General features: G+C 36.5%; 1 protein-coding gene across 2 annotated transcripts in view; it reads right to left on the minus strand.

Moving 5' to 3' along the window:
- Positions 1-3,756: 3,756 nt before the first annotated feature.
- The window catches only part of gpc6a (glypican 6a), a 189,093-nt gene continuing 176,728 nt past the window's right edge, over positions 3,757-16,121 (minus strand). The window contains exons 7-9 of one of the 2 annotated variants that reach the window (XM_079864064.1): positions 11,406-11,536; positions 6,974-7,149; positions 3,757-4,569 (exon numbers count right to left, since the gene is read on the minus strand). In XM_079864064.1, the coding sequence (XP_079720190.1) occupies positions 4,373-4,569; positions 6,974-7,149; positions 11,406-11,536 (504 nt within the window). In that variant the 3' untranslated portion in view covers positions 3,757-4,372. The remainder of the gene's footprint in view (positions 4,570-6,973; positions 7,150-11,405; positions 11,537-16,121) is intronic. The other variant, XM_079864063.1, reaches the window with a different exon arrangement.

Genomic DNA, 16,121 nt, shown 5'->3' on the forward strand with positions numbered 1-16,121 from the left:
CTGACTGCACAATAAAGTGTGATGAATGGCCTAATCTGCAGCCAAATCGCTCGATTGGTGAAGTTCTTGCTAACGAATCAATCGGTGAATCAGTCTGGTGACTCACCTCTTCACTGGTTTGAATCAGATGACTCTCTCACTCATTCACCTGAGGTTGATCATATTTATAATCCCGTCAAACATTTTCATTCAAATTGCTCATTAAACCATAAGCACTTCTTTAGCTATTCCTTAAAACCTTTATTGATTTCCCTTCCTTCACACTAAATTTGATCGCATCAGCATTTTCATCAAAATCTGTTTTGATCCGCAGAATGAATGCTTGACTAATGATGTGTTTGAATAATTGTTCTATTGTTAACTTCAACTTTGAGTGTTAGCAGCTGCTGAATTGTATATCAAATGATCGAATTGATGATTTGCTAAATGCATGTGATGAAAGAACACAAAATGACAACCAATGTTTGTTTTTTTTCATATAAAATGTTTATTTGCACCCCTTCATCACTTGTCCGTATATAAGAGAGAGTAACAAAATCCAAATATGCAATCCATTTAGTACTTTTTTTCTTTAAAAAAACAAAACAAAAACCGAACCAAACAAACTGTAAGGCATGTCTGCTTGCACGACATAAACGTCGCATTAAAACGTCAGCTTTAGCATCTCAAAGCAGCGTGCTTATAGGAACAACGTTCATTTTCAGACCACAATCTTCTCAAACATGTATTTGACATGGCTTGTACTTGTTTACATGTAAACGTATCAGTTTGTCTTTTTCACTCATATAAAGATCTAAATGTGGAACTTAATTTCAAAGTGCAATGTGGAAAGAAACTAACAATAAAGAGGTTCTAGAAACAGGTTCACTCTGAGTGTGTGGATCTGGTTTGTGTCCTTCAGTTCATCAAACACATTAAACCATGAAAAATAAAAACCTTTTGACGAATAAGTCTTCGCATCCTCCAAGACCAAAACAAAATTTGATTTTACCTTGTGAATTGATATCATCGTAGCACAAAAGAGGAAAGCCAAATACATTCAGACCACTATAAGAAACACGCAAGCTGTTAGGAAAAGTTTTACATGACATGCTCGTTTCAACAACACCGTCTTCAGATTCTGACAGAGCGACCAGGAATGGAGGGCAATGGAAGAGAAAACGTTGAAAAATGGAACCTTCGACCAATTTGAAGGAATCTTCACATTTGTCTTCCTTGAAATAAAGTTGGCATGACAATCATCTGATGAGCTTTTAATTGCAATTTACTTAATGTGCCCCATTATGATTTTTCAAAACTTCTCCTTCCATGTAGTGTGCAATACAGCTGTTTGTGAAGGTAAAAGGTCTGAAAAGTTGTAAAGATCAAAGTGCACGACACAAAGTTATTGTCTCCTAAAAGAAAGAACAAAAGATTCTGAACTGCCGAAATGAGTCGTCAGTAATTCCAGTCTCACTTCCTGTCGCATGCCTATGTAACAATGTAACAAATTTGCATAATGACAGCCTACAGTCTTCATTGGCTGTCTGTGAACAGCGTCTACTTTGCCCCGCCCTCAAACACTGTAGTTGAAGCTGAGACTTTGTTGTGTTTCCAACATTGTTGTGTTTCAAAGATGCAAATCCACTTTGCAAAAGGAGAAGGACTCGTGCTCGAATTGATACGGGAAAACCGATGCTATTGTTCGGATCACTGTATTTCAAGGGCTGAGGAAGATCCGGATCTGAAGTTCAGATATGCTAATGGCCGTTGTGCGCTGTAAGCGGTCGACCAATCAGAGCATAGCAGCTCGCGGAAAAGGAGGGGTTTAGAGAGACTGAATCTTAAAATGAATCATTTCAGACTCTTTGAGAAATTATGTGATGTGCAATCTATATTATGAGAAAAATAAAGTGTTTTTTGACCTTGGATGCATGCAAACCTACTGAAGGAGACCTTTAAAATAGCATAATAGGGGCACTTTAAAGCATTTATTTGTAATGCATTATAAAGGTATTCATAATGTGCTTTATAATGCATTCAATCTTTTCATAAATAATTGTAACCGAAGTTAAAAAGCATTATAATATTTGCAGATTCATTGTTACATCTGAAATTGGTTGTTTGCCAATTTTTTATTACCATAAAACATTCAAGAGAAAACGACTCAATTTAATTCCGTAATGTTCATATTAAAAAAAAAAGATTTTAAAGTGGATTTTTTTCATCTAGGAACATATTTTAAAAAGTGAACAGGGTTCAAAATCTGACTTCATGTTGACTTTAAGACACAGCGGCGTGTTTGACCTTTCCACAGTGCACCCTCTCTCTTGGCTCACTGAATTTCTCATTTCCAAAACCCACCGAGGTGCTTTTTGAGCCTTTCTGGGAAGACAAAAGTACCCAGGCATGAGCAAAAAGCACATTGTCTTCTGCTACCTGTCCTGCTTTCAAAACCAGACGCACTAAAGCATTGCTGGACTCTCTCTCTCTCTCTCTCTCTCTCTTCCACATTTCATTTTCAAAGCTATTTGTGTGTCTATATCCACCCATCCTCACTGATGCTTCCATTCAACCTTCACACATCTCTGAGAGGAGGACATTCGAGGGATCTTTTAGCATCTTTGCGTTTCATTGATGAAAAGAGTGTTTTAGAAGGCGGCTTTGAACGTACTGTAACGCACAGCTTTACGGCTCTGGATGAATGCATGGCGTCCTTCCATAAACCATGAGCTGTCATTAAACGAAACATTAACACATGCCGGCGTTCATATCGGGAGGTCTGAGCCAATAAACTGGCAAATCTGTCAGTTTGTTCAATGTGTACATTGGATTTGAATTGCACTGGATTGGAAACATTCATAGCTACAGATACAAGTGAAATCAGAAAGTGCCCTTGTCACATTCATAGCGACTCATTGGGCCTCATTCGTGAAATAGATTTCAGTGTGAATCATTCATAAAAATTAAAAAAAAACTCTTATGCAATTTCATTCAATTCAATGCAAATTCAATGAGTTCATATTTATTTAAAACAAAAACAAATGCATAATATTCAAAGAACCTGTTTTAGTTTCATGAATGAGGCCCATTGATTCACAACAAAATAATTTTGTAATTGTCTATGCATAAAACGTGAAACGCTGATATGGTGAGCTACATAAAAACAGAAAAATGAAAAAAGCTGTTGATAAGTAAATGAGGGTTGTGCATACATAATTGATTAAAATGACAAGTATATAAATGAGCGTAAGGAACATGACTCAGTCGCGTTTAACACTGGCTTTCGGTGGTTCCCAAGACTTTTCCATTAGAAACTTTCCCAAATCGAAATGACATACGGGGCAACGGAAACGGTTTCATTCAGTAATAAATTTCAGACTCATCAGGCAAGCCTACATCTGAATTCAGATTGAAAAGAAAATGAATGTGTTTGCACTGAAAAGGGCAAAAAAAAAAAAAAAAAACATCATTCTTTGCAAGAGCTATTTTGTTAGATATGAGCTTTTGAATAAAAGTTGCTAAAGCCAAAATATATAATTATATTAGAAATATAAATAAATCTTTCTCTGTAAGAAAACATTTTAGAACTAAACCTTTATTATATATTAAGATACGGATACTTTACAGCCCTCGGGGAAACTCGACCAGACCCTTTTAACGCTCACCTAAAACTGTCTAATATCTTATAAAAGAATCTCAAATCGCCACCTTAGCAAATTACATAAAAAAAAAAAATCACTTCAACAAAAGAAAAGGAGTCAAAGCATTAAAATTGTGTGAAAATCACAGTTAAAAACATTTACTCATGACCTCCCCATGCATTCTCACAGTGGTACATAAACAATTTGATTTATATAGAATTTTTTTTGTTGTTGTTGTTACTTTTTTATTTATAATGCCTGTTTTTTTTTTTTTTTTTTTTTTTGTCATTCAATGAATTCGGGAGGGGCGAAAAAACACCGGAGCGCATTTTGCTGTCTCATTTTATGCTGTATAAAAGGAAAACAAAAATATATCTTTTTAATTTTCCCATTCTTTTCCGAAAGAGCTATGTGGAAAGTGGTCCCATTTGCACGGCAACCAACTTTTCATCCGAAAAGAAACTTCATTTAGAAATGAGAGCAGTTGGCCAAAAGAGAAGCTGCTTCTGATTGCACCAAGCATTCTTTGGGAAAAAAAGCAGGATGCAAAGATTTGCTCTCGCTCTTCCTTTCACACACTCACTTGCTCTCCTTGAGTTTAGCTAGCTAGCTTGCTCTCCCTTTTTTTCATGGGCTTTTTTCTTCATATTTTTTTGTAAAAGGTCCAGTCCAGTTCCGGAAAGGCTACCAGCGTGAGCGACGCTGTGTGTGTCTTAAGTGTCCGTGTGGCTGAGTGCCTCCTCCTGCCATTATCTCCAGCACAGGAGCAGTGCTGTGAGGACCAGGACAGACACCAGAGACTGCAGCGAAGGCTTCTGCCGATGGGCTGCGCCTGCCGTTGGTTGCGGGTCGCTTTTGTCCGCCTCCAACATCGGGGGCTCCGTGTGGATCACTTCAGGTTCTGTCGTGAAGCCGCTTCCGCTGCCCGAGCCGCTCTCCTCATCACCTGACGCGAGCAAACATGAGTAAATGTCTGGAGAAATGCACAGGAATAACATGGGCAGACTGCATCTAAAATGGTTGGAACAGTGCGGGTTCAGAACGATTCAAAATTGGAGAATAAATATGTATGGAAAGTCAACTACTGATGGACAACTTTTTTCCCCCCAATGTTGGCACTTGGGATAATTGATATGAAATATTCCTTTTTATTTTCAAAAGTTCATTGAATATTATATGTTGTTTGTATTATACATATATTACCGTTGATGTGTGTTTATAAAAGGGCTTAATGACTGCATTTTCATTTGTTTACTATTTATATATCATCAATTGCATTATTTTTCTCTATTTTGCATATTCCTTCATATTTTAGCTCTTTATTTTACAATTTATATTCTATTTTTTTTTTAAGTTTCATTACTATACATCTATACATATTATACATTACACTTAATGTGTGTTTTTAAAGGGCTTTATGATTGCATTTCATTTATTTATTATTTATAAAATATTTATATTTTATCAATTGCATTTTGTTTAAATTTTTTTTTATTTGTACTCTGTTTTGCATATTCCTTCATATATAAAAAATGTAAAAATATTAAAAAGTTCCATTTCTATACATATTATATATTAATTTTTTTTGCATTTATATTATATTAATATTATATTTTAAATGATATATTATACTTAACATGCATTTATAAAGGGCTAAATAATTGCATTTCATTTTTTATATTATTTATACATTATCAATTGTTTTCTATTTTTTATTATTTATTTGCATTTATTAAACTGATTTCTGAATTGATTTCTTGAATGATTATTAGTTGGCTCTCATATAGCCTAGGTTCAACTCCTGCAAACATAACCGGCACCTGAGGACGTGCATATTCCCAGAGCATCATAGAGTCATACAGTATGTGAGCCGACACTCCATTATCATAATTCAGCTTCCTGTTGGTGTCAGTCCCGTCCGGCCCTCTGTTTCTGACAGACGAGGATCTCGTTTCACTGACGCTGACACAGGGTCTAGACTGCGCGTGACGCTCTCGGACGCCGTGGCGTGATTTATGGCGCCGTGTGAGAGAAGGCTGGCCTGCTCACGGGGAATAACACATGCTGGGGAGTTTTTGCATCTAAGAAGGGTGTAAATGTGTATGCCTGAGCTGTTTGGGCTTATTTTTATCTGTGCAATTGATTCTATTTTCATCTATGCATTATTCCTTTAAGAAAGTCATATCTTAAGTAGGCCGAAACCAAAATAAGTGTCAATAACAGAAGGTATGCTGCATGTCTGCGTGTCTCCTTGAGAAAAGAGCGAAGCTCAACTTGGTGACTTTTTCACCTTTGAGTTTGAGTTTGTATATCACAATATTTTGCCAAAAAGTAAAACACAAACTCATATATGGGTTTTAATATAACATAGAAGTTATACATTACTGACTTAATAAACTATTTAAAGAACTAGATTTTTGCTTCTTTTTTTTTTTTTTTTTTTTGTGGTAATTGCTTGTGCAAAACACCTTCACAATGCCAAGGTGTTGCTAAGGTGTTTTAAGTGGTTGCTAGGGTGTTGCTTGGTGGTTGCTAGGGTGTTTTGTGTTGCTGATAGATCCAAGTAAATCCTTATCAATCACAATTGACTCGCATATTTGTATTTTGTGTTTCTTTAGCTCTAACAGTAGAGCATGGCACATGCAACGCCAAGGTCATGGGTTCGATTCCCAGGGAATGCATGAACTGATATAACATATACCTTGAATACAATGCAAGTCACTTTCGTTTAAGCATCAGCCAAATGCATAAATGTAACTCTTTGTAAATGAAAGAACACAGATGCAGCTGGATCATTTCCATAATGACCAACACAATCTACCAAGAGCGGCGCAATTTAGCGTCTGGTTTAAGACATGCTTTTTTTGGGCCGTTAAATAATGGCACAAATACCAGTAAATTGACGAGCGCAAACCTTAGTAAATCACCTTGCGTGATTCATTTAAATACTCTCCTCCCATAAATGTTGCGTCTGAAAGGGAAACTCGGTTGGAAACTCCTTCTAATGCATAAGCAATAACGTCGGCCTTTAAAATAACCCTGTCTAGGACTTTTCAGTGCTAATTTTTCACTGCGTGTCTTTAGTAAGTCCAAAATGCCAAAAAAGGGTTTGAGCTGGCGCAAGATGTTAGTAAATCTAGCCCTTAGAGTTACTCCAAATCAACTCAAAACCCAGCAAACAAAATTATACCTGAAGATGGTCATATTCCTGGATCAGGAAGGACAACAAAATCCCTCATATATTTCTTGAACACATTTTTAACATCAGAAACAATCCGCGATTGAGCGTCTGCATTAGTTGCAGACTCTCCGCTTATCCATAAACTAATGTTCTCTACCGACTGACTTACTGGAGTCTTGAAAGTAGACGTCTTTGCCGTTGTAGGCGTTTCGTAGCTTGTTGGTCATCACTCTCAGGGTCATGATCTGCTGTCTGATGAAGGTGTCCGGTCTCGTGATGTCCACCTCCACCTCTGGGTTATTGAGCTGGTTCGTAAGGCCGTCTTTTACAACTTCAGGAAAATATCTGGAAATTAGCAAACAAACATTTGCAGGGTTTTTTTTTTTTTTTTGGTGGGAATGTTTTATTAAAATGTTTTCAGTCGGGGTTCAAGAAACACATAAATGATTCACTATGATTTGGCATAATCTATATTTGATTTAAAATCTTAAAAAAGCAAAGGGACACAGGAATGCAAATTCATTCATTTACAAATACTTCATGCATAAAGCAAAACTCGTCATTTATCCAAACAGCGTTTGCGGGTGTTCACATGCTGTGGACTGAAGCATGACTCCATCTTTAGCAGGATCAGCACCTCTCACATTCACATTAACAAGCCCTGCAGCTCCACATCATGTGCAGAATCACTTCATCAGGAAGTCAGTGTTTTCACGTCACCCTGTGTTGTATAACACGAATAATGCGACGCTGCAACCTACACTTCCACCTATAGTGTGAAAATCACCTTGCTTGTACAGGTGCTAAACATTATAACTAGATCTGCTTTCCTTGCAGGAAGAGCTGTGCTTGCAAATCAGCTGATAAATAGTGTTAATGTTTTAATAAAGCATATTGTAAACACTTTGCCAATGTCGTAACACATTTCCTGTCAGCTGCGTACAAGTTAATGTATTTTTGTTTATTAAAAAGTAAAAATAATAATAAATAATAGACTATTTTTTGTAGAGACTAAGACTTCACAGTTCAGTACATGAAGACTGTCCACAATGCAGTAATAACTTCATTGTTGTACATTTGATTATTAATGGTCATAAGGTATTTTCAAACTTCAAATGTATTGACTGTATTCAAATAAATGTTTTAAATGCATTGAATGCTTAACAAAAAACAAACACTATGCAACTAGTTTTTGCTTAAAATAAAATATGTTTTCTAAATAAAATTTTAAATTAAAATATATTTGTTTTTGCTTAAAAGTTGTTAAAAGTTGTTATTTCTAATTTTAATTTCAATTTCAGTTAAGGTTTTAGCAGTTTTGTTTTGTCAATTTTTATTACAGTTTTAGTAATTTTAGTAGGCCTTATATGAAGTTAAACTAAATATTAAATAAACTTTATTATTTTCTTTCAGTTAACATTTTTTTTTTTTTTTTCAAGTTTATTTAAAGTTTCAGTTTTGGTTATAATAATAAAAACTCGGTGATAGGGTTAAAATAAAAATTCATAGTCACAATTATCTCTTTCACAATTATTACCTGAGGCAGAACTGGAGAAGACTGAAATGATCTGCATAATGAAGTTTGTAGAGTCTGTGATTCATACTGAATTAATTGCATTTATCATGTTTTCCTTCTCTGAATTTCTGCCTCTTTATCTGAATGCTGCTTGTCAGTATAAACACATGTTGCAGCATTATGCATGCAACGAACTCTATTGAGATCTAATCTCCTAAGAAGCGCTTTAGCGAGAGGTAATTGTTTGTGCCTAATTAATATTTCAGGTGGTGCTTTGTGCAAAAATAAATGAAACTTGTTGAATGCTCCCAGGTTGTGCCATCGCAAATGCGCTCCTATTCAAATGCAAACTGTATGGCTTTAAAACAGTAATTAGCCAATAATGAGACGGTTGTACTCCGCGGAGACCAGATCTGACAAATATTGGAAAAAAACAAACAAATACATCACATGCATTTCAGCTCCACCAAATCTTATCATTTGCGTTAATTTGCCTTTTAGGTACTCCAAATAACCCTCTTCACCCAGTACGGGTCATTTACACGATGAGGCCGCTTGGAAAGAAAATGAAACACATCTTATATTGCACCATCTGCTGATATTCGCACTTGTGGAGGGCTGAAAAGCGGATGGGTTTCTGCCAAGCCGTCTGGCTCATTCTCAAAGGCGGGCAGACGGAGTGACAGACATCATGGCGTTCTCTGTGAAATGCCCATCAACAGAAATGAACTGAAGGAATGAGCTACTGTAAAACCAGGGGTCTGTCAATCATAAATTAGTACGTCTTAAAGGCCGTTTTCACACTCTGATGTTTTTTAATTTAATTGTTTGTTGATGCACACATCTTTGAGCAAAAAATAAATAATTAATCACACTAATGAATGTGTTGAATTGACAGCTTGTCAGTGTACTTGTCCCAAACAAGTCGAGACAAGGAAGAACTTGCGAATTTAACCTATGCACAAAATTGGATTATCACATAAAACATTTGTGGATGAAGCACCGTTTCCATCTACTGAGTCGAAGTGAACAAAATCCTCACTTCCTGATACTAAATATCACTAAGAAAAGAAGGCGAAGCCACTGTATATAATATTTTTTCTCATATGTGACCCTGAACCACAAAACCAGTCACATGGGTCATGAGCTTTCCATTAATGTATGGTTTGTTATGATAGGACAATATTTGGCTGAGATACAACTATTTGAAAATCTGGAATCTGAGGGTGCAAAAAAATCGAAACATTGAGAAAATCGCCTTTAAAGTTGTGCATTTATGTTGGCGATTGTGCTGCATTCACACACAAAAATATATATTTTTTATATATTTATGGTAGGAAATTTACAAAATATCCTCTTGGATCATGATCTTTACTTAATATCCTAATGATTTTTGGCATAAAAGAAAAATCTATAATTTTGACCCATACAATGTATTGTTGGCTATTGCCACAAATATAACTGTGCGACATGTGACTGGTTTTGTGATCCAGGGTCAGAGGCTCAGAGCGTGCAGATGAAATGAATAACAATAAATGCATTTCGGAGGAAGATGCCTGTTATTTGGGAACGCAGTCGTGTAAGACAGTTCTGGAAGGGAATTAAACCGAACCTCTTTGACGACAGACTTTGCTCAGGCATTTCAGAACAACCAAAGATGCTTTGCAAAAAGATCAGTCCGCTGGTTAGTCCAGTCACGCCGTCCCATTGCACAAAGGCACTTGTTTTTTTTGATGGCATCAAGGAATTAATTTGGTAAATGTGTTTCCATCGTAGTTTATTCTTCTTATCGGATAAAAAAATGAAAAGCGCATTTATGTGCATTTTTAGAATTTTTGCACATCTTAGGCCTCGTTTAATAGTGAAATGTGACCCAATTCCGATTTTTTGCTCATATGTGACACAGATCGGATGTGTTCTATGACCGTGTAAACAGGAACAAAACGCATGCATTCGGATATTGAGATCGGTTTCAGGCCTCATTCATATGTGGAAATAAATCCAATATGTGGCAATGCGACTGTCATGTAAACAGGCAGATCGGATTTTCTGAGGCATTAGGCAACGTCTCCGTGGTTTAATGTCGAGAAAAACCCCGACGCGCATCTGCAAAGGGACGGATGGCCTGACGAAACGTCGTAGGAGAGGAATGTGGACAAACGTTGACACAACATATCAAAGGTTGGCTTGCTCATCCTAAAATTTCGGACCCACTGCTCCTCGTTAAAGCCAATATTTAAATAGAATATGCTCCCACCACCACACAATAACTGAAGCATATGTGCAATGATGGCACTTTTCGTCCTCCTCCGCCTCAAAATCATGGTGATGTTTGGCGAACTTCGCATATATCGCAGAGCTAGCATCAAGCATATTTCGCGTCCGTCCATCTGTGCAAGAGAAGTTAACCCTTTAAGCATACGCAACGTTTCAGATAGTATGGCAAGTGTAAACACATGAACCGGATATGGGTCACAGTTGAAAGAACGTGTAAACGGACGGTCAGAAAAACCGGATAAAGGTAACAAATCAGAATTGGGCATCAAGACCTGCAGTGTAAACGAGGCCTTAGTGTTTCCATCCAGCAGTTTTTAATGCAATATCCCAAAATGCACATAAAAAAATTAGGTGGATGGAAACATAGCTACTGTCACATGATCCTTCAGAAATCATTCTAATATGCTGATTTGTTGTTCAAGAAACATTTATGATTATTATTATGTATTATAAAATATCTCGCACTGTAATCCCAAGAGAACAACTTTATGCCACCAGCTCTTCCAACAAATTCACACTGGTAGTAATTGTTACTTCAGTAAAGTCCCTCTAACAGGAGATTATTTTTAAGCAGAGTATCATGTTTTCTAGAATGATTATTAACCAGTCGATAATAGACAATTAGATCAGTTGTATATAATGTTTTCAGTTGGGTATCATAACCAACCTCGTGCATTGAGCCAACAGGGTGTTTTGTATTTGCCTATGACCTAATATCGCTAAAACAATTACCATCGAAGGTGTCATTGAAACACAACAATCTGCGACGCGACCCAGGGGAATGTGTGTGTGAAGGTGACCGTCCTACCTTCCCTTTGTGTGGCTGTTCCAGCACTGCTCCTCATCTGGGTCAGTCACTGTGTCCTCGGCACAGATGCTGTCTGGCAGCGCCGACCAGAATCTCTTCGACTCCCTTAGCCTGTCCTTAATGTCGATCACCTGGAAGCACGCGCGGAGAATCAGTTTAGCATATGCAACACCACAAACACAACAGGGGAATGAAGATTTAGGCACATTTTGAACTGTGTGATGGATTGGGTTGGGATTATTATAAAGGGGGGGGAGATGAGGCCAAACAATTTGCATGGAAATCTCCTTCTGGCTCCACTTTTTTCAGTTTCGACACTGCTAGATAATTCATTGGGGACCAGGTGCAAGTCTAATCCTCCACTAAGCTGTGCTGGTATTTTCTGTACCAACCAGAAGGACGGATTTGTTTTTAAAATGGCCGAACCAGATCGCTGGAATCTCTTCTCAACCTGGAATACTTCTCATAGTGAGAGGTTTATAAATTGGACATATTTTCAGGCATTATGCCAAGATTTATGTGTGGAAATTGCTTATAAATGTCCAGGCCATTGTTAGACGCGTCACCGGTTGTCTGTTTCACTCATAACATGCCTTATTAAATGGTTGCTGGTCTTCAACTCTCTAGAAATGCACAATATTTCTACTATTTATTAGCTAGCAAGTGCTTGTTAAGGCAAGCATCACTATTCCTATTACTTATAACTGGGTTATCAATTTCAACAACCCAATTCTAATTATCCATCTTATTTTTAACGTAATAGAGGGCTTGGGGCGTGCAGCCATTTGTTATTTCAATGTGCAAGGTTTGCGGTGTCATTCACTTCAAGTTATTTTAAAAGTCCATAAGATATTTTATAATGCAAATAATGTATTTGTTATCACATTATTTTATTGTTGTAATCATCAAAACACTCTGGTTTGTAGTGAAAATAGTTTTACAGTTTACTGTACTTTTCTTCTAGTTATTTATCTGCTAATGAATCGTCTCGCACATTCAAAGAAAATAGCTTACGGCCGAATTGCAAAATATGGTGGAAACATATTTTCAGTCTTTTCAGTGCCTCGTTTCTGCAAGTTGCACCAGTAGGTGGCGACAGTGATTTAATGATTCATTCGTTCCAACGACTCGTTGAAAGATGTCTGTGTTTATTAGCATGCCATTGATTCACTCAACCGATTCATTCACAACACTGATTCAATCAGGAACAAAACAGACGCTGTGTCCGAATCGTAAAGTAGCTACTACATTTGGTTTGAAACTTACTTCGCAACCGTTAACAAAGTACGTTCTATATAGAATGAATGTGTGTAGTATGAATGAAATTTGGACATGTTGTCATTGTCACGTGACCTACGGTGTAAGTTGGGTTCCTAAACCTCTATTGACAAATCCTGTGGCCTCATGGGATAGTGAAGTGTCCATTGAATGCGCACTTCAGAAATAGTAGGCCATTTCGCCTACTGTTTATGAATACTATGAATTACTACGGAAATACTACTTGGCTCACATACCTTTTTTTGCATACTATATTCGGACGCAGCGAGAGTGACTGACTGAAGCATTCACTTTACTGATTAGTTAAAAAAAACAGATTCGTTTGGTGACAAAACTGTTTGTCTTTAGCGAGTCATTGAATCATTCATTCGATCGATTTGTTCAAAAATGCTGAATCATTCAGGAAGGAATGGTGTAGCACAATATGCAAACTAATTGGCGATATGGTGTCAAAACGAAATTTTTACTCAAATTGAACTGCTGTATATACTCTTTCTTGTGTGATATTGCTTCAATAATAATGTTTCGCAGACTTCTTCAAATCATGTGGCTTTTAAGAAGACTGCTGTTTATTTAATAAGCAATTAGACTGTTTGATTTTTCCCAGATAGACCATAAAACATAACTGGGTTATCAATTCCAACAACCACCTAATTCTAATTATCCATCTTATGCTTAACATAATACAATAAATACAATAATATCGCCTTGCAAGATCACCCTAGAACCTCATAGCAACACCCTGGCATCATGGCGCAGGTTTTTCACAGAAAAGAACCACATACCTGATACATTCTGTGTGGCTAAACCTAGCGAACTCTATCAAAGATGAACATATTCATTTAAATGATACATAAAGTGTTCATTCTAGCTCAAATAATGGGCTTCATTCATCCAAAGGTGTATTCTATTATTTATCTATCTCTACTATCTCTACTCACACTGCCTTTTGTGCGAGAGATATTAGCTCGTGCCGAGACATTACAGAATCGTCGATAAAATCTTGCCTTCTAGTACATCATCAGATCAGAGCCCAGAGCTTCAGACGTGAGCAGATTGATTTTATTAATGAAGTGCACTGCACTCCAGAAAGCAAACAGATTGATGCTTATCAGTGAAGGCTTCTGACGACAGGAGGAGATCTGATGGCAGATATCTGCGACTGTTTGTCGGACATTTTAACTCTTTCCCCACCAGCATTTATTTTATTTTTAATTTTTTTGTCGAAAACAAAAACATTCGGCCCCCAAAATATTTTGCTGTATGTATATCTGAACATGCAATATATCAAAAAACACAAAATAAATGTGGATAAGAAAATCGTGTTTTTGTCAATGAAAAAAACAGAATTCAGAATGATGATCTTCACAGCTTCACAGTCTTATTCCTCATCCTGGGTCGACATTTCATACAGTAACATTATATTAGGCGGTTTCGATTTATACAGCTGTTTAATGTTGATGATCGCGTTATTTTACATGTGCGTATAAGCAATGCTTTGATTGCTTGTTTCTGCTTCTTTTCATCTGTGTTTTGATCCGGAGGTTCTCTACTCTTTCAGAAGATACGTAATAGCGCCCCCTACCGTAACATAACACTGAAATGCAGGGAAAGAGTTAAAGGCCTTGTCACGTGACCCATGTTAACATGTTAGAGATTCAGTACAATTCTCAGTTCAGTTTATAGACATTCTCTAAAGTCTTAACATCTTTTTACATTATTGCATGCATCATCATTTTAGCATTCCATGTGAAATGTGTTTAATGCTTAAACAGATGTATCCAGCATTAGATGCATCATTTTAACATTTTATGTACACTAAAAAAATAATAATAATTGTGTGGGATTAGGAATTTAACTTAGAAATTGCTAAGGAATCAGCAAGTAAAGTATTGAATTAAACATGACATTTTGAAATAGAAAGAAATAAACAAATTTAATCTTTGTTTTATTTTCAACTTTAAAAATCATTTTTACAGTGTAAATTCTTCGTAAAAATCTTTTACATAAATCGTTGCATTGTGAGTAAGATGCATTGTTCAGTTAATTATTCATAAAATCATTCTTACTTAAATTGTGACTGTAAATAATGTAAAAATATTTTAGTAAATTGTTAAAAATAAGTTTTCTGCTTTTTACATTTGCACATACAAGACATAATTTCAGCATTCCATGTAACATGTTTTCAATGCCATTCTTACGTGAACATGCATCAAGTATAATTTTTGCATTTTATGTAGATTGCTCGTAAAAACTTTCTTACATGCATTCGGAGTAAGCTTCATTGTTCTGTTAATAATTCATTCAATTATTGGTGACATTACATTCAAGTTGTTTCATCTTACACAGTTAATTTTTGCATTGTTGTTACATTAAACTTGCATAAATTGTTCTTAAACATATTCCAAAGTGTTTGTATGATCCATTTGCACAGAAATTTGTTCTGCTTGTATTTCATGACATTCTCTGAACTCTCTGAGCCGTAGAACTCTCTATTCTTAGATATTTTTACTGGAAAACAAGATATAAATACTGGCTGAGAAAAGGATTTCACTTCATTGCAGAGCATGAGGAATTTTCTGATAATAGACATGCATGTATACCAGAGCCCTTGAAGAATCATTATGCAATTAGCCATGAATATCTCATGCGAAGTGACATTAATTCTTGTTGGCACAGGAAACCTGTACACATCCTGTATGTGTCATTATGCGAGTATATCAGGTTTCTGACACATAATAATGATATAATGGGATTAAAAGGTGGCGGATGTCACATTCGGCAGAAATAAGCTGTGTTAAATGACGCTGAGGTTATCTGCGGAGTCAACAGCAACAGCCAGAGGCACGACATTAAAGAAATGTTTATTGACAGCATGTCAGAGTTTGAGGCCGCTTTGCCCTTTTTGAAGTGCTAATCCGTGAGCACGGGCTGCAAAGATCTGGAGCGCTCTCACACCGAGCGTTTGGTTAGCATTCATGAGCTGTTAGCATGGATGCTTATATTAACACCTCAACATGGATGCTTTTGGAGGGTGTCGAGATAAACACAACAACAGCGAAGGCGGCTGAGACGTTTATAGAGATATTTGTGTTCGACCCGGCACATGTGCGATTAGATCGACTGAACGTAACAAACTAACTGTCGATCAGTTTCTCCTTACAAATTACTGCCTATGGGAACCAATCAAAGTCACAGAACAGGATGCTACTTCTCACAAATAAAACAAAAACAAATGATTTAAAAATAATACTTGTTTCTTTGCAAAATCTTCACTCATGTCTAATTATAAACATTTCTTCACTTTTAATTACTACAATCGCATCCGGTAAAGTAGAACAACGCTGTAGGACAGATACCTTTTTACTTGCACGTCAAATTCAGTTTAACACAGTTTGTGCTTGTTAGACTTGGTAAGGAACATCAAGTTTATTTGCA

Source organism: Squalius cephalus (assembly GCF_949319135.1).
Source record: "Squalius cephalus genome assembly, chromosome: 2".
In the NCBI taxonomy this organism is placed as follows: Eukaryota; Metazoa; Chordata; class Actinopteri; order Cypriniformes; family Leuciscidae; genus Squalius; species Squalius cephalus.